At 37.9% G+C, this 24,139-nt stretch overlaps 1 protein-coding gene across 12 annotated transcripts in view; it reads left to right on the forward strand.

Annotated features, from left to right (window-relative positions):
* LOC124168491 (sodium/potassium-transporting ATPase subunit alpha) overlaps window positions 1-24,139 on the forward strand; it is a 357,715-nt gene that overhangs the window by 314,269 nt on the left and 19,307 nt on the right. For 5 of the 12 annotated variants that reach the window (XM_046546798.1, XM_046546797.1, XM_046546796.1 and 2 more), the window contains 7 exons: window positions 10,677-10,757; window positions 14,264-14,401; window positions 17,773-17,976; window positions 19,440-19,553; window positions 21,044-21,296; window positions 22,387-22,655; window positions 23,890-24,088. In XM_046546798.1, coding sequence (XP_046402754.1) covers window positions 10,677-10,757; window positions 14,264-14,401; window positions 17,773-17,976; window positions 19,440-19,553; window positions 21,044-21,296; window positions 22,387-22,655; window positions 23,890-24,088 — 1,258 coding nt within the window. Of the gene's footprint in view, window positions 1-8,780; window positions 9,894-10,676; window positions 10,758-14,263; window positions 14,402-17,772; window positions 17,977-18,623; window positions 18,738-19,439; window positions 19,554-21,043; window positions 21,297-22,386; window positions 22,656-23,889; window positions 24,089-24,139 lie in introns of those variants that run through there. The other 7 variants (XM_046546806.1, XM_046546804.1, XM_046546801.1 and 4 more) reach the window with 4 other exon arrangements.

The raw sequence follows: 24,139 nt of genomic DNA on the forward strand, positions 1-24,139 counted from the left end.
CTTATCTAAATTCTCTTATAGTAATATTTAGATTACACTTCAGGCTTCTTCGTTGATCCACGGATTAAATCCATCAAGGCTATTCACTCAACCCAAATGTAAACATTTTCCTCGAAACATGTCAGTGATAGCCGGATTGACGTAGACAGTCGAACGCATTATCAATAAGTGTCTCTTAATATCTTCACCACTGCACATTTCTTTATCCGCCACAAGTTGTTTCATCAGTCGGCCTAATCTGGATTCTTCGTCGTATACTTTTCTTTCCATTTTTCTCTCGTTAGACTTGAAATCGTCCTATTAGGTTTTTCGCATAAGCATCCTTCCATTTTTTTGTTATCTTTCAAAATCGAGAGACTAATAGAATGTAGGACACGTTTTGAAATTAGTATTTAACGATCTATATCTATATACAATCATCAGTGCGTTATTCATCCATTCTCTTCTCCAGGGATCTCCAATGATCCAGGGAGTTAAGGTAAATTTTGATTGATACGGCCCTACGTTTTGGTTTTTCGGACTATGACATTGATAAATTAGTCGACGGGTGAAATTTTGGTTGTTGGTGATTTCGTTGTTTAATTCTATGCACGTTTCGATATTAAATTTTCTTGAATATTCATTCTGCTATCGAGGTCGTGCCATCTCATTAAATAGCCTTTAGGTTCCTAGTATCACTTTTATGATGACTCCGCTAACATTATGATGGAGTATTTTTTTTTTTACTTTTACTCAGAAATGCTGTCTAATGATCTAATGCTGTCTGACTCGGAGGGAGTGTATATATACGGAAAAGTTTTGAAGAACGGCATTCGGAAGATTCCCTGAGGATGATCAGCAGGTCGCGGATCGAAACGTCGGGAGACATGGACGACATCAACCGGTAGAAAACCCGAGAAACTTTTCTGCAACTGATACGCCGGGAAAACCTAAGATCATACATGCTGTCTAATAATTTATATGCCTGCCAAGCATGAAATCGCGGGTTCGAGTCCCTCTATGGTTGGTTGCTCTTGTACAGGGCATGGATATTCCTGTACCTTCGATTGTTAAGTTGAAAATCCCGATGTTAAGTGCTGTTTTCGGTGGCACAGGAAAAGATTAATAAAAATGAAAAATGATTCAGGAGTTATAAAATATACTTAACTGATAGGCACTGGACTTACAATTAGTAAAATTCTCACTGGCAACTTTCTGTCCGGGTTTTTGCCGGGCAATGCGGATCCGGGAAGTGTGGATTGTTGCGGATTTCGCTTGCAGCTTAAATTTCTGAGTGTTTGGTGTTAATGTGACGCACTATTTTTTACCTGCGCTATCAGCCAATCCATTTTCCATTACGCATTCATCCGCAACGTTCCAAATCTTTTGAAGAACATCCTCCGCTGGCGGCTTTTAAGCTGAACATCGTGCGTCACTCTGGTGTCCCTTCACTTGTCCACAGTGGGGAAATTCTCCCTCCTTATCTTTGAGGGAATGAGGCCCGCACTGTCGCTTCATCGCGTCATTCTGTTATCCGGTCGGACACAACGGGCGGAAGGTTCTGCATCGTGGAATAGGCTCCTCCCCTCTCTAAAAACCGTAGGAGAGTGACGTAATTACTCTTTGTTTTCCCAATGCACGTGCTACCCTTGGTCCCTGAATGTGCCATCGCCCTATTTCCAAAGAAAAAGTTCCACGTATCTCTGCATAGTATCACCATGTAAAATACTGGATGCTTCCTCAAGAGGTCGAGTCGGTTTGGAATGTCCCATACCATCATTCTTTGACGGCATGTCTTTTGTTTGTCTTTCGTTATGTTTCTATTGAAGTTAGTATAAAAAGACTTAGTGAAAACAATGATTTGGCTCAATCGGAATTTAATTAATGCCACATACTCCATAGTCATTTGCATACGGTGGGATAGTCGCTGGAGCCGACGTATCGTGTGTAATTGATGTGATATTAATGGTTTTCTGTTAGTTTGCTGAGAAAGAAATCATCTTGCCATTACGTCCATGTGAAATAAGGTCTTCTGTCATTCTGCTGCAATTTCTTTGCTACACGTATATATTCTTATCATATTACGTGGTCTATGAAGGGTGACTATCGTCATTTTACCCTTTCTCCAATCAATTTAGAAGAAAACGAAAACTCGGCAATCAAGCAACAAAAATGTTATCAATTGAACCCGTTTTTTTTATGCAAATAAGAAAAAACAAACTCCCTTGTAAAGCATTGTACGTTTCTGCTTTGACGGTCGGCACTCATGTAGGTCGGGTGTGATAGTAAATTTTTTTTTGAGAACCCGGAATGGGGAAATGATCGGATATCGGATCGTTTTTTTACTCCTACTATCCAGATGTAGGCATCTGAATATATACACAAGAGAGCAGCAGCCTTCGCCTTCCCCCTCCTTCACAACCATTGCCCTCACTCCTGACGATCCATTGGAATTTCGGTCATGGAACCTCAGGAAGACGCGCCCAGTCGTTAATCGGGCTGCTTCCGCGGAATTCCGTCTGTGCTCCTGTAAACTCGGAGTATTTCCATTATATCCTCCATCGCCATCATAGCGACCTAGCGTAAACATCCTTGTGTTGTAAATGCACTATTCTCTTGCTTATTTCTACCTGAATGGCGAAAGACCAAAGAAGTGATGATGCTGAGTCAGAGGAATAGTAATGCATGCAATTGCATTCCTCAGTGGCGTAACTATGGGGGGGATGAAGGGGATAGATCCCTCCCCAAAGCTTCAGAGAAATTAAAAATATACTTAAAACTATTGTCTTGTTTTGACATTCGATGGCTGTATCTTCTCAAATTTTAATTTTATGTGCCAAAATCGTGTACAATGTACTTTAGGCATGTAATTTTGCAAATATTTCCCAGACCCCTCGGGGGGGGGGGGGTCGCCTCCAGGCCCTCCCATCCTCCCCCAAGGAATATTCCTAGTTACGCCCCTGGTATTGCTCAATTTTTATACCCAGACATCAAGCCGCAAAAGTGCGTTATTTCTATGAAACTTGAAAACCATATAATGCTGAATGTCTTTTTATATAACAAATATAAAACGCTTTAATTTTCTTTTTCAGTCGTATAGAGATGAGAAATTATAGCATGGCTACATTTCTTCGCTTGTAAGATCCGTATCGGCTTTGCGCGATTCTAGCTAAGATGGCCATGAGACTACAATAACACGTCGTAAGTCATAAATGGCGTTGACGGAGTCCCTACCAATTCAACGGTGTGCCTGGATTTCAGACAAAAAGCCATTGTTTCAATTCTGGGCATTTGCCGCAGGAATAGGTGAAAAACTCGGGTGTGTTTGTTTTGTCTTTCAAACTGCTCCGCGGCGTGGAAATCGTTTTTCTCAAGTTTGAAGAATCTGCTCGGAAGTCACAACGAGTACTTTGCTTTTCCTTTCTCCAATCCTTGGTCTGGAAACAAAAGGCTCCTTGTGAGCTTTAAGGCAAGGCGAAATATTCATCCAACCACTAGTGGTCTCATTTTTTAAGTATTGTTTTTAGTGTACGTCTTGACGGAGGTCAATGGATTACTGAAGGCACTCTGAAAACATCTCGCATGAAGGTAACCGTATGCAAGATGCGAGACGTACTAGGACAAACTATAAATCTCAGTTCTAAGATTCTGGTGACGGTTGTTAGCCGAGTAAGGTGTGTAGAAATAAATGGCTGTATAATAAATATTCAACGTTATTTTTCCTTATTTCGTAAAACCATGTCTACTTATTCTATTGTTGTTTTCACTTTATTTTCTTTGTTTTCTATCACTAGAAGTAAAAAATTTTGAGAGTAGTTTGACAGTTTTCCTTTCAATTCTCCTTTCAACAAATGTTTTTATATTTACAAACTTCCTTACCATTATATTCTTAATCACTCGGTCTATGTATCTCACACTAGGCCTTCATTTGTCGTTTTTCTCGATGATTTTATTTTATTTATTTATTGCTATGGTTAACTAATGCCCGTGGAATAATTTCATAAAATGATAGCGTGGCAAGGTTTATTAGTTCGTATTGTGTGGTGCGGTATTTACGAACTCTATAACTTGCTCTGCTACTTCGACCTCTTACGAATGACTTGCGAGTGACTTAAACTGGCATTACCATTCTTGAATTTATCTCTTTAATTTAAATTATTAATCTCTCCTATTACATGGTGAATCTCAATTGCTATGCAATAGGTGGAAGAAAATTTAACTCGCCGTGATACGGCTATCACCGACTTGTGCGTGTATCACTCGGTTACCCGTTATCTCCGTGGTTACTCGCCAGCCAGCTGACTTGGCAGTGATAGAGCAGGCTCCTCTTTGTGACACATACGATGGTCTGAAATGATTGGTATTAGACTTCCAGGATTCCGAGAGGCGTCTCATTTTTCGATTAGGGGTAACCTCCCAGCAATATTGGGGGTCCCAACAAAATTACCATTCTATCTAGTGTAAATCTATCCAGAGAGGTTCTAAGGGGGGTATAACCGTAGCCACCGATAGCAAAGCGTGTAAAATGGACCCTAATTTTACAGATAATTATTATTTCAATTCGTTAGAGTGGTTAAATATATCGGAAAACATAACTAAACACCTTTGTGCAAAGCGGCAACCTGCAAAAATTTCGATCTTATCTAGTGTTTGTTTTGACCCAATAGAGGCTATATCCCCCTTAGCTCTCCCCATAGATTCGCCACTGATCGCAAAGTTATTTTATGAATAAGGTCAATTAGTGCAATTATACAAGTATAATGAACTCGGGATATAATAGATCAATTAACACTCTTAAAGATCAGGAATGACTTCATTTGTGTCTTATTTATGTTCCCTGGAAATTTGCAGTGTGTAATACCTGGAAAAGAGCGTTCACGGCTCTACGGCTCTCACAAAGGCCCTCTTCCATACCCGCAGCTGCCGACCCCTGAAGTACCATACCCGCCCAAAAATCATTGTGCCTTCCACCTGATCCCTTTTTCTCCCTCCCTTGCTTTGTCTGGTTTCAAACCAAATCGGCAGGTGCTACACACCTGACTCAATCGTCCTCTACCTTTCCATTGTGATCCTTAGCTTTTGATTCGGCCTAGGACAGGGTTGGAAACGGGACCACTGTAGATCATGTCATACCCATGCACCCATGCAACCCATTCGAACCCATGCAACATTGGAAAAAAAATTCGTCCTGGAGTTTTTAAAACTCGCTCAAAATTGTACATAATCGTGCTTTGAAGACGTAGGCTATCTTTTTTATTCATAAATTCGGTTTTCTGTTTCTAAGTTGAGAGGCCATAGTTCTGAAAATTAATCTTCGTTTGAAAACTTGTCAAATTCGAAAATGGGATGTTGTGATGAGTTGACCGGTGGTGTTTTCAGATTAAAATAGCCATTTACAGCCGCTAATTTTAAATGTTTCATTTAAAACTTTGTTTAATACACCGATATAGTATATTGTTTTAAGTGCATTTATGAAATAAAGGTGTCTATTCATAAGGAAAACGTAAGCGCTAAGTGTCAAAAATACTTCTCTATCATTCCAATGGCATTAGTACCATAGCAATGAATATAATCGTAGTAATTAGGCGGACATTGCATTATCATTGCATTGTAGGTACTTGTAAAGTTAACCTATTGATAGTATTGAAGGAAATCAATTCCCATCAAAACTGTCGAAAAACTATCTTCTTGTTAGTATATTTCGTTATATACTTTTTTCGCCATGTCAGTGACCAGATTTCTCAACGTTACGCCATCGACTTTATCAATTCTTATCCAAGCTATTGCTATTTTATCTTTAGTTTTGGCTTTCACTTTGAATTTTTTGTTTTGCTAAACAATTTTCCTGAACGACTATCCTTTTAGGTTGGCGACTGCAATCAAATTTCGTTAATTATATTAGGACGATGCAATTTCCACGATACGGTGTTTGAGCGGAAAGAATCGGATGACATCAGACCATGTTATCATTATTTCTTTGCTATAATCGAGCGATTCGTCCCACACATCGCAGGTGATTACTGCGGGGCAAAATTTGTTTTTGTTTAACTTTTGTTAGCGTCCGAGCGTCGCGAAGCATAGTCGCCCGTGCGCGAATTTGTTTGGAATGCTCCCATTGCTGCGTCAAATCAGCTAGCGGTGCATGCGCACAGAATTCTTTCGTATTTCATTTCAATTGTTTTTCATGCGTCATGAAAGTTGAGGTATGGTATATTTTACGTATTTACCTATTTACCTATTTCTGTTAATTATTTCCTCGTCGATAAACATTGCATTGCCTATTAATTTCTGGTGGCTAATAGTAATAAAGAATAATTCACAAAGGAAATCAATTCCCATCGAAACTGGAAGGGATAACGAAAAACTATCTTCTCGTTAGTATATTTCGTTATATACTTTTTTCGCCATGTCTGTGACTAGATTTCTCAACGTTACGCCATCAACCATTAATTCTTATCCAAGCTATTGCTATTTTATATTTTCAGTTCACTTATCCATATGGATGCGTCGAATTTTTTTACGCCAACCGCTTACAAATAGGTTCCTTTATTTCTTAAGTGCACTTAATTAGCGGCACATAGGGGAGGTACTTGGGACAAGCAGTCTTTATGTTTATTTTTTTGGGCTATGGGGCTTCAATTTTTTCTGTAAATTAATTTTGCGTACTCATGGTAGCATTGAATATTCACAGTAAAATTAGGTTTGTCCCTTAACTTTGCTGAATGGACTTGAGCTGTTTTCTAGCCCGTGGCTTCCGATTTTCTTATACTTTAGTTTATCTTCATTCCTTCGTCATAGATGACATGAAGAAATGGATAAAGACAGAGGTAAAATGTAGAACAATGCATAATTATTGTGAATAAGTTTTTGCCCACATTAATATCCCAAAGCAGCCACGTAAAAATTACGTACAGCTTACGTTCACGTAAACGGTCCCCTTAATTGTGTCAGCAAGCGCCTTGCCTTTCACTGCCGTGTTGGAGATTTTGCACTCCGTAAAATACTTTTCGAGGTCAGCTGAGAAAGTTCAGCTCAAACAGAGGAGAAAATTAATGACCTTTGCGCTGAGTGTGCGAAAGGTGCTTAACTCTGTGTCATCGATCACCTTCGCGTCTGTAGAATGATATTCATTCAGCTAGTGGTTGTTTCTGGATGCTAGTTCGTGGAAGCTTATCTCATATATTCAGAAGAATTGGGTGCAGATTTCTCTTTGGCACTGCTCCTTGGCACAATTAAAAATTGAATTGGACACCTCAGACCGGGATTATTGCCCAAAAATTTTGCGTTTCCATTTCTTCGTCATCTTCTGTACTTAATTGTTCCGTGGTTCTAAAAACATCAGTTGACGATTGATTTATTCCTTTGTTCGTTGAGTGTTAAAAAATTTCACGTCTTTATGCTTTTTTCCACGGAGACTAAACGTTCATCGATAATGTTTAAAATGGACTCGTAATGATGTATTTCAATTGGAAAAATCCTTTTCCTTTCTATAATACATGATTTTTTCCCTTCCATAATTTATATTATTCGTTTCGTTCAGAATTATGCGGTAGCGTATAGGACAGTGGCTCTCTACATGTGGTTCACGGACAGTGGTTGATCCGCGAGATACTTGCTCAAGTTCTCATGACAAAACGATTCAAATATTGAGCATTTTGAATGGGAAGGATTAATGACGAGTTTAAGCGTATTCTTTGTGTTCTACCTTCTACATTAGCTTGACTTAACCACCTTTGAAATTAGTGTTATTAAAGCCGCCGAGGAGGTAGCGTTACATTACAGCTGAGGTTTGTTCGGGGTTCTTGTGCATTATTTAATTTCTGGCTTTGTGGTACGCAGACGTATTTGGGTTTGAAACCACTTCTATAATTTTGTTAGCTTTTCCTACAACACTTGGAACCGTAAATCAGTGCGAGCGCTTCCATGGCAAATTATTATTTCCTATCCCTCCCGTCCTTCAATGACGATGAGGTCCGCCTCCTGGTTGTTTTGGTCTGTGGAAGGTTTTTTTTAAACCCTACCAAAAATACAGACTGTACTAAACAATCCCCTCGCCGCCACCGCTTTTAAAGTGGTTTTGCGACGGGGTTTTTGTTCTCCACGGTCTGTTGCCATTCCCCGACCCCTCTTTCCTGCCTTACCTCCCTCGAGGGTGGACATGCCTTATTGTGTCACTATAGGTACCCTTTTTTTAGGGATGGAGGACCTCGCTAGGTGGGTTGTCGGTCGGTGGTCAAGTGGTGGGGGTAGGGCGTCGAAGTAAGTTTCCCCTTGTGCACCTGCTTAGTTTGCCAAGCCGCGAGAGACAACATTGCGTGGGGGGGGGGGAGTTTCCATTCGTCAGGGATCGTATTTAGGAAGGAAACATCGACGGTTGGTTGTGTGAGGCGAGAGAGGTTACGCTTTTATCGGGAGGAGCGAGATAGAGGAGTGAGGTTTGGGACTTTTCTACGTCGCGTGTCGGGGTAGATTCGGGCCTGAGAGCCGAGGATGTCCGAGGCGAGCCGAAGCGGGCGGCGCAACTCGTGACGCAGTATGACGTCAGAGAGAAGGAACCCTCCCTCCATATCTCGACCAAGGGGGGGTAAGGGGAGGCAGTGGCGTGTGAGGGGAGTGGACGGGAAGAGGTGGGAGCTTGGTCCCATCTTCCCCTCTCCTCATTCCTCCTCACCCTTTCTCCTTCTCTTTCGTTCTCTCTTTTCCTCTCTCCCTCCCCTCTTTCCACCTCCCTCGTTCTCACCCCTCCTCTTCCGTCCAGCGAGTGAGGGGGTTCAATAAAGTTCTATCGCAAGGCGAGTGCGAGCCTCGTTCGGTTCTCAGTTGTCGGGGACCAGCGATACAGGTTGTGTGCAGTGTGGTTACCATCCCGAGTGTGATTTTACTGTGTCTTGTGCGTGTGGCCCAGGGGAGGTGTTGTTTCTGGGGACGTGCACTCGCTTGGTCCCTCCTCGTCCTTACAAGACCCTTCGGGTTTTTAAAAAGTGTTGATCTGTGCGCGTCAGACGGACCTCCTTCACCTTAACTTCCTCCCTTTACTACAATCCCGATAGGTGCAAGTTCCGCGGCCGCGTTCTCCTTAGTGTTCAGCCGTCTCGAACTCTTATAGTATCCTTCCATCACTGGAGTGTGACCCCTCGGGTATAGAGGCAACACAGGATACTAAAACTTCTTCGATCCGAAGGGATTTCCACATTGAACCGCCGAGGTTTGGTTTTCCCGCCCGGTCCGTGAAAGCGCTGTTGTAAAGGCGGTCGCCCGCGTCCTGCCGCTGCTTCTCCGCACTTGTCAGCCTTGTCTTTCCTCTTTTTCCTCATCCTACTTGCTCCTCTTCGGCGGACTCCACTCCCCTCTTGCTACTCTGGCACCTCTCCTTCCCCAGCCTTATTCTCTCTCACTCGTTCTTTCCTTACCTCTCTATCTACCCGGCACGTCCTTTCCCCCCTTTCCACATCTCTTTCTCTCTCCTCTCCACACCCCTACAGACCCGCCGCCCAGCGGTGGGATAAACCTAGCAGTTCTTTGGTGTCCGGCTTTCGAGTGTCGAGGCAGCCATCTCTAACAGTGCGTGCTTGGTGATTGTGGGGTGCCCGGGCAAAAGCCTAGTTCGGGATAAAAAGTATCCCTTTCCCCCAAAGTCTCTGTAGTCCTTCCCCTCCCTTCGCCCCCATCAGTTTACACGTGAAACAGGAAAAAAGGGCCTGGACACAAGAGTCACCGTTACCACAGCACCGGAGGCACGCCCCTTCAACAAGTTTTCTGTTCTACAACTCTACAGCTTGTTCGTCGAGCCCTCCCCGTTTCCCCCCCAAGAAAACCCAGTGGAAATACTTATCAAATACGGACTCCCACGGATTCCGACGCCTTGTACATACGTAGACTGAAACGAAAGGAATTCTATCGCCATGCCTGACGAGGTTAGTTACACAAATCATTGGGAGTAAATGTCCGTTATAGCTCTGGATTATCCTCGGATGTTTTGTGTGCATTGTGTTTATTTGGTGGAGGTTTTATGTCGCAATGTTTGGCTGAGAAAAAATGGAATAACGTATTTTCTCAGTCAAGTGTGCTACTTCGCTTGTTATTCTGGATAGCTTCGAGAAATTTTGTGTGGCACAAGTGTAATCGAGTGCTTGTTCACGATGCGTTTTCTTTGCTATCCATAATATTTCCAGCGAATGAAGTAAGTAGAATCTACGATTCTTAATGTTGTTTCGATTTGATCCAATTTTGTGTGCGTGAATTGCGATATTTCCTTATACGTCTAGAAGTAACTATGTAGGCTACCATGTACTGCCTTGCTTGAGTATATTCGCAAAATTTTCGCTGCTGTTCATCAAGTGTGTTTGCATATTATGTTAAAACTAAAATTCAATGTTCTATTCGTGGTTCAGTAGGCATATATTCGGTTGCTTTGCTTCTAGCTCCGGACTTGCTTGCAAGGTTTGCAAGTATCCCGAGGCGTTATTTTAGCTGAATAAGGACGACGCTTTAAATTTCTAGCGCAGGACTAATGCACCTGCCGTTGATGTTTCTTGTGTTACTTGTACTACTCTAGCTTTAGAGAATGCTAATTTAATGTGATTTAATTTCTACCATTTTAAGGCTGCAGCTAGCCATTTCATTTGTGTACTTTTGTCGCAAGATTTCAGCTGCATTTGTTTTTTTTGCTGGTTAGCTACATAACTATTGTTTTTCAGCATGGACGTTCTGATTCATATCGCGTTGCGACGATCCCTTCCATACGAGATGACAACAAGACTGCTGATGGAATGCCGAAGGTACCGGTAGTCTCTCTTTATGGGTTCAGGCGTCCTTTGGGTTTAACAAATTTCTCGGATATCTTCTTTTCTTCCTTCTTAAAGTAATATGTGTACTACCTATGGTGGCGGTATAATCATAACGAAGCTTCTTCCTCATGGATTCGCACTGCATCGTTATCTGCTGTCCTTCTGGGTTTTTACATTTTAAATTCTCATTCCATACGGTGGCCTACCTTGAGCCTCTCCGATATCATGATAAATTTTGTGTTTCAGGTTCTGGGAAATATTTTCATGCTTTGTAATATTTATTATAGCATGATCTAACCGTTGGTGTAACATTGCTTTTTACTGACGCTGCACGCAATAAAAAAATTCGTTTCGTTCTGCCAGTTTTACTTAATATGTTCGGTATAATTTTCCTTTGTTTTGCACTTTTGTTCATCTTTGGTAAAATTATCTTTAATTAGTATTTCATAATTTTCCAATGGTAACCATATAGATATAGACTAATTTGTCGCATGAGTCTGTGTTGGTATTAGAATGTGTTGCATGCTCCATTCATTGTAATTTGACTCATGCTTCACATAATTATTTCCGGGATAGTGTTGTTTATCATAATTCAATGTTAAGGCCCTCGCTGTACCTTTCATCATACATTTTCCGGAGCTCACTTGCGCAAACGACCAGAGAATTCATGGTAGTGTTAATCCTACATCTGCTTCATCAAGATTCAAGGCAGAGCCTTGGGTTGGTCGTATGAGTTTGTAGATTCATATAGGGGCAGAGTAACTTTCATTAGGAAGATGGGTTTAATACAATTAGGAAAAACAATTCAAGCTCCAGCTTCTGCTTCTTTTTACGAACGGATCATCAACCTGTAGTTTTATTTGCGGTCAAGTTGTCTAGTCTGTAGCATCCGTCCCTTCGATTTTGTATCACAGTTGTATCAGAGGTACGTGTCATTGTCTGGTTTGACCTTAACATGAACAAGCGTGGATCCCCTAAGCTATCGTGCTTGAACTAGAAATTGATGCCTATCATAACCCGTCTCAAGGCCTGGTTACGCGGTACTAGCGAACCCGTGCGAGTAAATGCCTGGGTGTATGAACGCAAAAATGTACTGTGTCCACCCAACTTGTGCGAATGCATGTGCAGAAAATAGAACCTATTCTAATTTGGTTCATGGAATTGTAAATGTTCCGGTCCACCACAATCGTTCACGCATTTTGGCATTAACTCGTTCGAGTTAATGTACCGTGTAATCAGGCCTTTATGGCCTACTTACGTCTAGGCATTAAAGAGATAACTCAATTGTTCAATGTAAATATCATCTTCTACCATGACTTACAGCGTTGAATTTTGTCTTAACGAAACTGCAACATTTGCCACGCCTGGAATGGGGAGTGAGTCAACATTTATTACTTCTTAGCTCGTCTTAAGGTCTATAAATTACTATGTCTCTTATTTAATTTTTGTGTCATTTCACATTGCCTCAGTTATTATCTTTTGAGAAAATTGTGACACTGCCCAAGTTTCATCCTGAGGGGTAAAAATATTTTTGTATTCGTAAACAAGTATCTACTCTCTGGATGTATTTAGTTAGGCGCGTGTTGATAGTCTAGATGCGTTATTATTGTCATTGGAAGTTAACTTGGAATCGTTAGCGTACGAAGACTGAAAACCGTGCAGCTGAAAACCTCGAGAAACCTCATGAAACCCAGCCCACCTGCCTACGAATGTTATAAGTTTGTTGGCCCTTGCATTCATGTCTTGCTTTCTTCGTGTTCGTTATTGCTGTTCTATTTTGACGTTGTAGAGATTGTGTAATTAATTATTCACACCCATTGTTTTCTTAGTTATGGGTCGAACATAACCCGGTGTAATGTCTAGTAAACTCATTCTCATTTGTGATTTGCTATGCTCGGTGCACGGCCTAGCTATTGTCGAGCAATCGTTACGCCCAGCCGTCTCTGGGATGTTCTATTTTATGTGTGAAAGCTTACGGGGTGTTTTACAGTCTATTGATTTATTCATCCAGGAGTTTATCCTTCTGTGCACAAAACCTTGACGTCTTGCGATTACGGTATTAGTGTCTGCGTTCGTACGACGTAACGCGTTGATGACCATTGGAATATGCCTGAATTGAGGCACGCGTGTGAGTAACCAGGCTCTTCTTGCCAGTATCAAATTTACAACGGTACCATGGTTAATTTTTCATCATGGATCATTTTTTTGTAGTTAACTTTATTGTCTTTCGTAATCAGTATGAGAGATTTGTTTGGAAATATTTCTAGGATTACAAAACTAAGGTGTCGCTTTAGCTCTTTATTTTCTTGCAATTTCGCCTATTCTATGCATGAGATTGACGAATTTTATCTCTTTTAACGGCGTAATGCATGAAATGTGGTGAATAAATTATAATGTCATCACAGGTAATAATTTCTTATCATAAGAGGATATTTTTGTTACTACAATGTCCACTATGCCTATGTATTGATGCTATTTTCCTTCTTCTATGTTTTAACGTTTTCGCTTAAGTATACCTTATTGAAGAAGAGATAATATTACTCTGATATCACATTGTACCTTCAGGAAAAAAGATGCTGCACTGCAGCAAAACTACTGTCTTGCATTATACAAAACGTATTGAGCAGAATTGCAGTGCTTTATTATCTCTTCTCCTTTATAGAATTGGAATATGAATTAAAAGCAATGTCTGTGAAAACTGTTTTTAAGCCTGTAATTTCCATTCCCTGCTGTTGTGAGAATGCGCTATAACAATTCCCTACTGCGGTGAGAATGAGAATGCCTTCTGTTGTGGGAAGTGTTTTTCTAACTTTATCGTTGCAGTAAAATATATCCTCAGTAATTTTAGTATTAAGCATATGAAATATTTATCACCATTTTACTTTCACATGGGGCTTTTTCTTGCATGGTGTTAGCATGGTGGAATCCTGGTGTATCATGAAGTTCTCTAGATATTGGTAATCATGGTTGATGTTCTTTACTGAAGTATTTCTACTTGTTTTTTGTAAACCTCATTGTGTTTATTTTGATAATGATATGGATATCATTGCTGATATTCTTGTTCACCATTGAAATTCTATTGTAGAGTGTCTTGATTTAAATCACCTCTCTTGATTTAAATCACCAAGTCTGGTGGCCTCATTTTTGAGGAAAAATGTACTTTTCATTTAATATTTGCTTTTTTATTCTAATTTTTAATGGCTATGATTTTTAAACTGCATTATTTTCTTTGAGGTGCTAATGGCTGACCTGTCATCCTTTAGTGATGTGTTTAAGGAAGCAGACCTAAATTAATTTGGTTTATATGCTAAAATATAATCTTACCCTTGATATTATGTAAGCATTCGTGATTCTAAATGCGGTTCACATTTAAAAAAAAAAGACAAATTTATTAAGCTCCTTTTGTAAAATACAAAATCTAATGCATGGTTAGTATATTTTAAACAAAATATGTGTTATCTTGTTTACTTACGTGTTCTTTCATATTTTGATTACAGTCGAGGAGGAAACACCCTAAGAAGACCAAATCAGAAAAAGCTGATGACCTCGATGATTTGAAACAGGAGTTAGATATCGACCATCATAAAATATCAATCGAAGAACTATATCAACGCCTACAATCAAACCCTGATACTGTAAGTTTTTATATTATCTATATCTAGTTATTTATAATATTATTAGCCCTAGCATTGTCAGCTGTTAGTGTTTGACTAGCTTTGATTGAAATGGTATGGTTTTTTTGTTCTCTCATATGTTGCTTTGTCTGTAATGACAATGTTTGGTGAACTTTCGGATGACTTCCTTTAAGCCAAACTATAATGCTAGAATATGAGAGGGTATGAAAGACTAGCCACACCAAGCCAATCCTCAGTTTCTAGGATAAAGTTCTTTTGTCAAGACTTCCCGAAACAACAGATATGTAAGGTGGCAAAAGAATAATTCAGACTCATCTTAAAATCTAGCAATCCAGAGATGCAGTAGGTGATTTTTTAAATAAGTTGCTGGCATATTATGTTACCGATATTTATGAGAGATGTAAGGGAATACACTTTCCATTGTACCTAGGAATTTTTTATTGAGGTCAGCCATTGAATGTGGGCAGTCCCCCTTTTTTGATGTGGTCAAAAATATTCTAGGAATCTTCTTACTTAAATGGAATGCTATCATTTATATTTAAGAAAAAGAATCCATATAGATTTATCTCTTCTGGGATATTTTTAATTACTTGGAGATGTATGCAATGCACATGTAACTCGACCAATATTTATTTATTGCTATCTAATTGCTGCATAATTGATTACTTTTTGGTGTTTAATTTGATAGAAAGGGAAATGCGGCCATAAATGAGGAATTTCTTTATTTCGCTTGAAAATTTGATGAAATGCATATTTAGTGGGCATTGCTAAAAGATATCTTGTCATTTTATGGGCATATCACATTTAACTTCAATTATTGAAGCCAGTTTCACTCAGTTTCACTTAGGGACGTAACATGACAGTTGGTTCTGCATATTGAAAGTAAGAATTTAGTAGGACAGGAGGTCTAATGTAAAAAATTTTGGTTTCCAATAAAGCTGTGGTAACTTCGGCAGCTTTCCTTATCGATGCTTGAAGTGGAACAGCATAACAAATATTAAATAGTAGCTGTTGTATGCTAATGTTTGGTGGAGGGTTACAAAGTCTGAAGGGATTTAATGGCTAGCTGCAGATCTTGAACAGGGCTAAAGTGAGTGAAAGAAATAGGGTCATATATTGTCTTTCTTGATTTGCACAACATTGGACAAAGCAAAAGTTCAAGGAACTCTTAATTTTTTTAGCTTTTCACTATTTTGTGAAATAAAAGCAGCATTCTGGCCTGCCAAATTTATGACTATTATATTAGCGAAGCTCTCTTTTATTGTAATTTAGATGTTTCTGCGTTTGATACTAATTAGGAGTTCTCAGGGGGATTACGAAGTTGTTATCAGGAGTTAGAGTTTCTCATTCAATCATATTTAATATTCTTGAAACAACTGCCGTATGATCTTTTGATATAAGTTGTAACATAGAGGGGTAGAAATAATATGGCCATTTATCAATCCATATAAATCCAACAATACAGTAAAACCACATGAAATGGTGCTAATCACACTGATTTCGATCCAGAAGTACTGCCTCATATAATTAGTAAATTGCTGAATCAGCTGTATTGTATGGGACTCAAATAATTTAGGGTAGTTATTTAGGCATATGTCCTTCGTATAAAAATATTAAACATGGCCTTAAACATTTTTATAAGCTCTACCTTAAACTTAAAAACTGTTATACCCTTTATACTCAGTTAACCAGTGTTCTAGAAATGTATTCAAATCTTTTAGATGTTAGTGATTCAAATGCGAAGATTTTTAGCCAATCTTTATCTTAATTGTAGAATGGAGAATGTTCTTTTTTTGCTGCAAAGCTTCATGGAACCTGAATTGAAACCTTGATTAATTTTATTAGAGGCACCAAAATTTGAAAGGTGACACTTGCAGGACCATTTATTAAATTATTTGTGACAAACCTCTTTTATGTAGCCTCGGTTATTGAGAAATGTTAAAGTTTTTGAAATTACTCGATCAATGCATCAATTTTGTCTTGTACCAGTGCCATCAAACTTTTACTGCTACTTATGAAATTACATGAAGTATATGTTTGCATTCATCTGCGTGATCATTGCATGGTGGTGTATTTAGAACATATTGTGCTTATGTGAATGACAAAATGTTATGACAATGACAGGGTTTATTATGCTGCTATAGTGTTCTGAAGTAACGTTTAGCTACATAAATACTTTAATGAAAAGCTGTATAGGAGAACAGTTTTTAGCAAGTATTGAAATAGTTAAAATAAGACCAAAGCCTGTTAGCCTGTACTTCTATACATATTATGTAATGATGATTCATGGGGGTAAAATAAGTATTTATATGCCTATTATTACTATGTTAGTTCATGTTATGGAAGTTTTCTTTTTCCCTCAGTGTATTTAACAGTTGATAACTTAATAATTATTTTTTAATAAATGACATTTTTCAGCAGAGAATATTAAAAGTTCTCTCTGCCAAATTTCATAACCAGCTGGGACTAAGAATTGAATGTTTGACTAATATTTGCACGAATGTGGAATAGCTTTTGAGTGGGAGAATATATACTTCAATGTCATCGTGATATTTTAATTTAAGATAGAAATAGAGCTCTTGGTTGTAATAGTAAACCAAATAGTACAAGGATTTATATTTTCCAATTTCAGTGGTAAATGGTTCTGAGCTATCTGAACTTATTTTTGCATTATTCGAAAAATATTTGCAGTTTTCTTTTAGGGATGCATTAAAACCTTATTACATATTAGGATTGACTCCAACATTATTAAAATTTAATACATAAGTCAAAGGGATTTGTTTTCAACGTAGATGCAATCAGTAATTTAATCCATGTTCATTAAAAATGCTTAAGGCAAACTGAATGTTTGTGCTCTACCCTTGAATTAGAAGGTGTACGTATTCAACCTATCACAAATTTTTCTACCTTCTCCTTCAACTCTAGCCCATTTTTTTGTATGGTATTATAATGCATGATTGTCAATTCATATCACATGTATCACAGGTTTTATCCAATCGGTGTGGATAAAAATGTTTCCTGTAAGTTCATAAATGATCGTATAATTTTCAAATTGGCTGGTTTTGGAATTGAAGTTACTGTTTTAGGTAATCTCCTCAGTATTTCTTGTATGATATGCGCCACCATTTTTAGGAAGTTCTTAATATTAATTAAATGAGATATTGCAACATTTCCACTGGTCGAACACATATTAATCTAATAAATCTTGTGGAAATACTGCAATGTGTTATTTAACTAATCCAAAATATTTACTATCACTCTGTTCTTATGATTTGATCTTATGAAGATTTGATGCAGTACAATTTGATTGTGTTAAAAATGTCCTATTTTTTTGTTTTAATGTTGCAACTTCTATTAAAATTCTATTTCAGGGTCTTTCACATGCCAAGGCCAAGGAAAACTTGGAACGAGATGGCCCAAACGCCCTCACACCTCCTAAACAAACCCCAGAATGGGTCAAATTCTGCAAGAACCTCTTTGGAGGCTTTGCCTTACTTTTATGGATTGGTGCAATCCTCTGCTTCATTGCCTATTCCATTCAGGCGAGCACAGTTGAAGAGCCTGCTGATGATAATGTAAGTAAAGAGCATTTTTTCTGAATAGACTGATCTTAGCAAAGAATTGAGGTCTCATTTTGTTTAAAAAAATTTGTCACTTTACATTGCTCAGAATTTTCTGTGCAAAATATTTACTTCTTTTGACATAAAAATGGAATCAACTTATGTGGAAGTGTTTATTCCTTTCTGTCTGAGTTGCCGGAAGTGTTATTAAATGCTAATTTTATTTACCTAAGTTTCCCAGAGCAACAAAAAAGTCATTTTTACTGATCAGGGTATATAAATATCTATTGAATTAACCTGAAGCAACTTTACCTCAATGTGGCAGACCTTGATCATTCATTCATTTTTTTAATGCCCTTATACTCTTTTTGTTGAGCATATCCCACTTCTCATATTTAATACTTCCATACCTTATTTTAATTCCCTTGAACTCTTCCATTGCCTCTCAAGCGTGATTATGTTTCATCTTGTATCTGTATGACTTTCAAAATATGTGATGTCAAAAAATGCAAAAGCTTCCTTGATAACTTGTTGAAGTCCTCTTTACCAATATCTTGAAAAGCAGGAGCTTGTTCCAGAGGATGTCATTAAAGAGAGATGAGAAGCTTAAGCATTGACTCCCTGTTAGGTTACTAATCCAACACTCTTGCTAACTCTTCTAGTTGTATTTGGGTGTAGTATTGTCAGCCGTAGTGATCATCACTGGGTGCTTCTCGTATTACCAAGAGGCAAAATCTTCTGCAATCATGGAATCCTTTAAGAGTATGGTACCCCAGGTAAGATGGATGGTACCTAAGTACAGAATTGCGCTCTATCAGAAAAAGTAGTTAGGGAAGCTGTCTTCTTATGTATTGTCTGTTATTTCTCTCTTTGAAGCTACAGGGCCCCTGGTAGAAAAGGTAAAAAAAGCAGAAATGTTTGACGTGAATTAAATGTGGCTGACACTGCGCAACCTAGTCTGGCTGCACCGTTTTAAATGTTTTTATTTTCAATTTTATTTTACTTTTTGGCTCAGTTGTGTTGCATCCTATCCTTTGATGGATTAGATTGATGGCTACCCATCTGAATGTATGACCTCCTGACATAGATGTTTACTCAAAAGGCTGAGAATGAGAGCATCGCTGACTGATCCCATGTAGGTGGGTTACTGGCTCTTGTAAAATACCTAACACCCTTCTGTCACGTAAATGCAACAATATCCTTCATTTCACCTTCTATAAAATCCTCTACCCATGCTTTTCGGCTGTACAAAGAGAACACCCATCTCGATACACTCCCTCTAAAGTGAATGGCAATGCATAGATGTGCAATAGGATTTCAGAGTCCCGCCTATGTTGAGTACATCCTTTAAACTAACCACCTAACAAGTCTCGTACGTCGACAAGTCGTCTTGCCAATGGTTATGTGAGAGGTCTGTACCCCTTTAAATGTTCACCTGTAGAACAGTGTGCCTTTCAATTTGCAAATCCAACTTTCAGTTATACCTGGGTGTTGTACTGGCTGCTGTGGTTATCATCACTGGGTGCTTTTCGTATTATCAAGAAAGCAAGAGTTCTAAAATCATGGAGTCTTTCAAAAACATGGTTCCCCAGGTACGTGGTGTTGAATGATTGTGTTGGTGTAGACTTATTTTAATTAATTAGTTTTAGTTAGATAAGTGTAAAAGTGTAACTTGATGTATATACCTAGCAACTACACCGCTAATAAGGAAACATGCTATATTTGCTTCAATAGTTGATAAAGCCCTATTTAAATGCCTGACACAGTTGGTGTTAAGTACATAATGCCTATAGTTTGGACGTCATAGTTGGAAGTACAGTGTAATAGCTGTGTTAGTCTAGATCATTTCACATGTGTAGAAATTTTTAATCTGTGGTGCAATTTTTCTTGATGTCTCTCTGTGTTGTGATGTTGAAGTCTAAAAAGATGTTGTTGTAATGAAATTGAAATACCTTGCTGTGTCAGAAAACATCCCTGTTCTTAATTAATAATTCATATTCTAGTTATTTTTAAATTGCCTACAAAAACCTCTAAATATTATTGATATTTATTCATGGAATAATGTTCCATTATAATTTATTCTAATGTTGTTTTGTTAATTAAAATTCATGTAAGCAATAAGATATTTTATCTATTCAATTAAACTTAGCTTTTTTGAATTTTAGCTTTTGAACATACAGTAACTTTGGTGCATAATTTACTATATTTAAATCATTGTGTCGTGCTCGGAATGTCAGTGTATCTAATAAGTAGCTATATTATTGTTATTCAAATTGTTAGCCATTCATCCATTGTGGTGGTAATAATCAGTAGAAGTGGATTGTTGTAATTCTCTTGTTTCTAAAATAATTATTTTAACAGGTATTGACCCTCCTCTCGTTTTGACAATTAGGTATTTATCATGAACCCCTTGTGGTTGCCAAACCTTTTCAAATATATGTGGTAATTTTTCCATGTACTTTCTGATATTTGCCCTTCCATACTACCTTTACTCCGCCCACTATTTTCAAAAGCCTTTCAAAGTAATTTTCTGACATGTTTTGGGCATGCTGTAGCCGTTAAATATCAGTCCAATTCAATTAACCCTCATGTCTTTGTGGCCGGTAAAATTTTAAGATAAATGACTCGTAAACCCTCTTTATACTTGATAAACCCTTAGTTGTGTTGTTAAATTGAAAATAATCTTTTTTTTCATTGGGTGTTTGAGAAGTAGCTTGTATTTTGTAGTATCGTGGGCTCAACATAAATTATGTTCATACAATAAACATTCATGAAATGTTGCTGAAAACTGAAATTATTCTTATTTACAAATATTATCGAAAATATTAATTAAATTTGAATGCTAATTAATTCTTGAGGATGTAAATAATTATTTGTAATTGGATTACGTAATTATATTCAAAACAAACTAAACTGAAAAATTTGTTTATTAAATTTTATTCATTGAATATTGTCCGTAATGCTTAGCAGTTTAATATCTTAATGGCTCACTGTAAAAATTTTGCTGGAGCTCTTATTATAATATTATCTTCTTCATCTCTACACATTGTAATATCCTTTCCTTCACTTCTCCATTACTCAGTTTGCTACAGTGCTTCGTGATGGTGAAAAGTTGACCTTAAGAGCTGAAGACATTGTTATAGGTGATGTTGTTGAGGTTAAGTTTGGAGATCGTATTCCAGCAGACATCCGTATCATCGAATCTCGAGGCTTTAAGGTGGATAACTCTTCCCTCACTGGTGAATCTGAACCTCAAAGCCGTGGCCCTGAATTCACCAATGAAAATCCACTTGAAACCAAAAATTTGGCTTTCTTCTCCACTAATGCTGTGGAAGGTACGTATTTATATTATCACCGAAGCTTGCTGTACTCTGCGAGGGCTACGATAGTGAGAAATAAAATAATAGCTGTTATAACCCCGAAATGTAAAAATAATATTCATTGCCATATTTAACCATGCATCATTGAAGACAAACGTAGTACTTATCATTTATCAGCCCCTCTATATAAGAATGTTTTAAAAATAACTATGGGTAAAAAGTAAAATTTTTATCTCTGTTTTCTCTAGTACAATCTATTGTCAAATTTTCTTTTGCAATTCAAGAAGTAGGGCTAAAAATTTGGTTTCCATATATGCTCTAGTTTTTTCATTTATTTTACAAAAAACATTGTCCTCTAATTAATGCATATAGTTAATGGTCCCACTGTTATAATCCTAAGGAAAAGTACTTTCTTATATTAGTACAATTACGTATTGATTTCTTTGTATGCTTTTGGAACTTTTTATTGAATTGCCTAAGAGGTTTTGAAGGAGAAGAGAATGGTTCTTGTAAAAAGTAGCCTCATTAAACTTCTATGTATACTTGTCCTTCATATGTTTATCGATGAGCCATCCAAGAGAGGGTTTTATTTTAGTGTGCACTTCCAGTGTGATTTAAGGATGTATGTAATTAATGAGAGATAAAATCGCCTGATGTTAATAAAGGCTTTTTTTTGTTTTGCAATCTTCTGTGCTGGAATGAAAACCTCAGTTTTTAACTGTTGTCTCATCTGCCTACATCTGTGTGTCTTATTGATGGTCCTATCCCCTTTTTTCTTGTAACTACATAGTGATTTAGAGTTAAAGTGTAGTCTATTTCTCATTTGTGCAAGTGGTTATTCTTTTAAAGCAGAGAAATTATGCTTTGTCAATGCTTGTAAGAATTCTGTCATTCTGTATCATTGGATTTCTTTCCCCAGCATCAGGGGACAAATTAGGCCACCTACACTAATCAAATATGCTGAATTTACTTAACATGGTATTTTAAAAATTTTCATTACTACTGCGTTATCTTTCACCTGTTGTTAAGGTGTGTTATGTTTCATAGTTGTGTTACCATATTTATTTAATCATGTCTTGATAGGAGAATTTTATTTATTCCCCAGGCACTGCTAAGGGCATTGTGATAAGCTGTGGTGACAATACTGTCATGGGACGAATTGCTGGTTTGGCTTCAGGCCTTGATACTGGCGAGACCCCCATTGCTAAGGAAATCCACCATTTCATTCACTTGATCACTGGAGTAGCTGTGTTCTTAGGTGTAACCTTCTTCGTAATTGCTTTCATTCTTGGTTATCACTGGCTGGATGCTGTCATTTTCCTCATTGGTATCATTGTAGCCAATGTGCCAGAAGGATTGCTGGCTACTGTCACGGTAAGTTATCAAATTGATTTTGGTTTTTTACTATTTTTAAACTCCTATAGGCCTAAAGTTGTGTCCATATTGTGTGAAATTTATTTGTGACTGCATAGTGTTGGGATAAAGAGTTAGGGGAAGAAGCTAGCATGAGTATCACTGCCACTATCTGCGGAAAGGCGTGAAGTCACTAAAATATATGAAGGTAAAATTTGGAGGCTGGATTGCATTAAGAAAGAGTAAAATTTCTTAGTTTTAGAATCGCCACAAGCCGATATGATTATTATTTCTATGACATATAGCCCTATGACAGAAATGTAAATTTCAGATTATTTCTCATGCCATTTCAGAAAGGCAGGCATGTAAAAAGTGATCAGTGAACTTAGAGTTAGGCTGGAGAAATTGGAGAGAAATCACAGTGTACGTTATAGGTCATGGTTAAACCACAGAAACCTCTGGTTCTATCTGACTTGAGCTTTTATGAGTAATTTTTTAATTGTAATTTAAGAAATGGAATGTAACTTCCTTCATTCGTAGATTTCTTCTACATGTGACGTTTCAAGGTTACATCTTGTACACTTAAGGGTTGGGTCAACAAATGTTATAATGAACTCATTTTCACTAAAAGAATTCCTGTGAAGAAGGGCTGATTGGCCAAGTCCTGATTGATGTGCAAAGGGATTTAAGTTTGCAAGTGCCCTCACCCATAGTCACTATGGGATTTCCTATTGTCCCTGGTGTTGCTGTCTCTGTAGAGTTCTGTGAGAATAATTGAATTGTTTACGGTTTAAAAATGAGGCACAATTGAAATAAATTTCACATACCTGCTTGTTCCCGTGTGTATATTTTCCCGGTCTCATTAGGAGGATTTGAAACAAACTGCAACTCAATCATCAGATACATAACAGATATTTGATGCTTCATTCAACTAAGAGTATGTTGTTTAAAGTAGTGAGTTCTCACAGCTGAAAGTTTCTCCCAGAAATGACACAGTTTCTTAATTGATTCAGTGAGCTGGTGAATATGCCAACAATATATAATTTCCAGAAACATGCAATGGACCTCAACATAATTCAGCAACTGTACATAATATTTGTAGAAGCGCTGGGTTTAAATGATCTTGCTTGCAAAAAATATCTTATTGTCTTAAAATGTATTAATGCTATTGGCAAACTATTAAAAACAATATCAAGTGTTGGTGAAGCTTTGTGGATTAACTTAATTTTCTATGTTTTTTATCTATCATTTGTAGGTGTGTTTGACTCTAACTGCCAAACGAATGGCTTCCAAGAACTGCCTTGTGAAGAATTTGGAAGCTGTAGAAACCTTGGGATCCACCTCCACCATCTGCTCTGATAAAACTGGCACCCTTACCCAAAACAGGATGACAGTGGCTCACATGTGGTTTGACAATCAGATCATTGAAGCTGATACCACTGAGGATCAGTCTGGTAAGCTCTCGTTTTCTTTTTCAGACTTCAGACATGCAGACTAGTAGAATG

Source organism: Ischnura elegans, chromosome 11 (genome assembly GCF_921293095.1).
Source record: "Ischnura elegans chromosome 11, ioIscEleg1.1, whole genome shotgun sequence".
In the NCBI taxonomy this organism is placed as follows: Eukaryota; Metazoa; Arthropoda; class Insecta; order Odonata; family Coenagrionidae; genus Ischnura; species Ischnura elegans.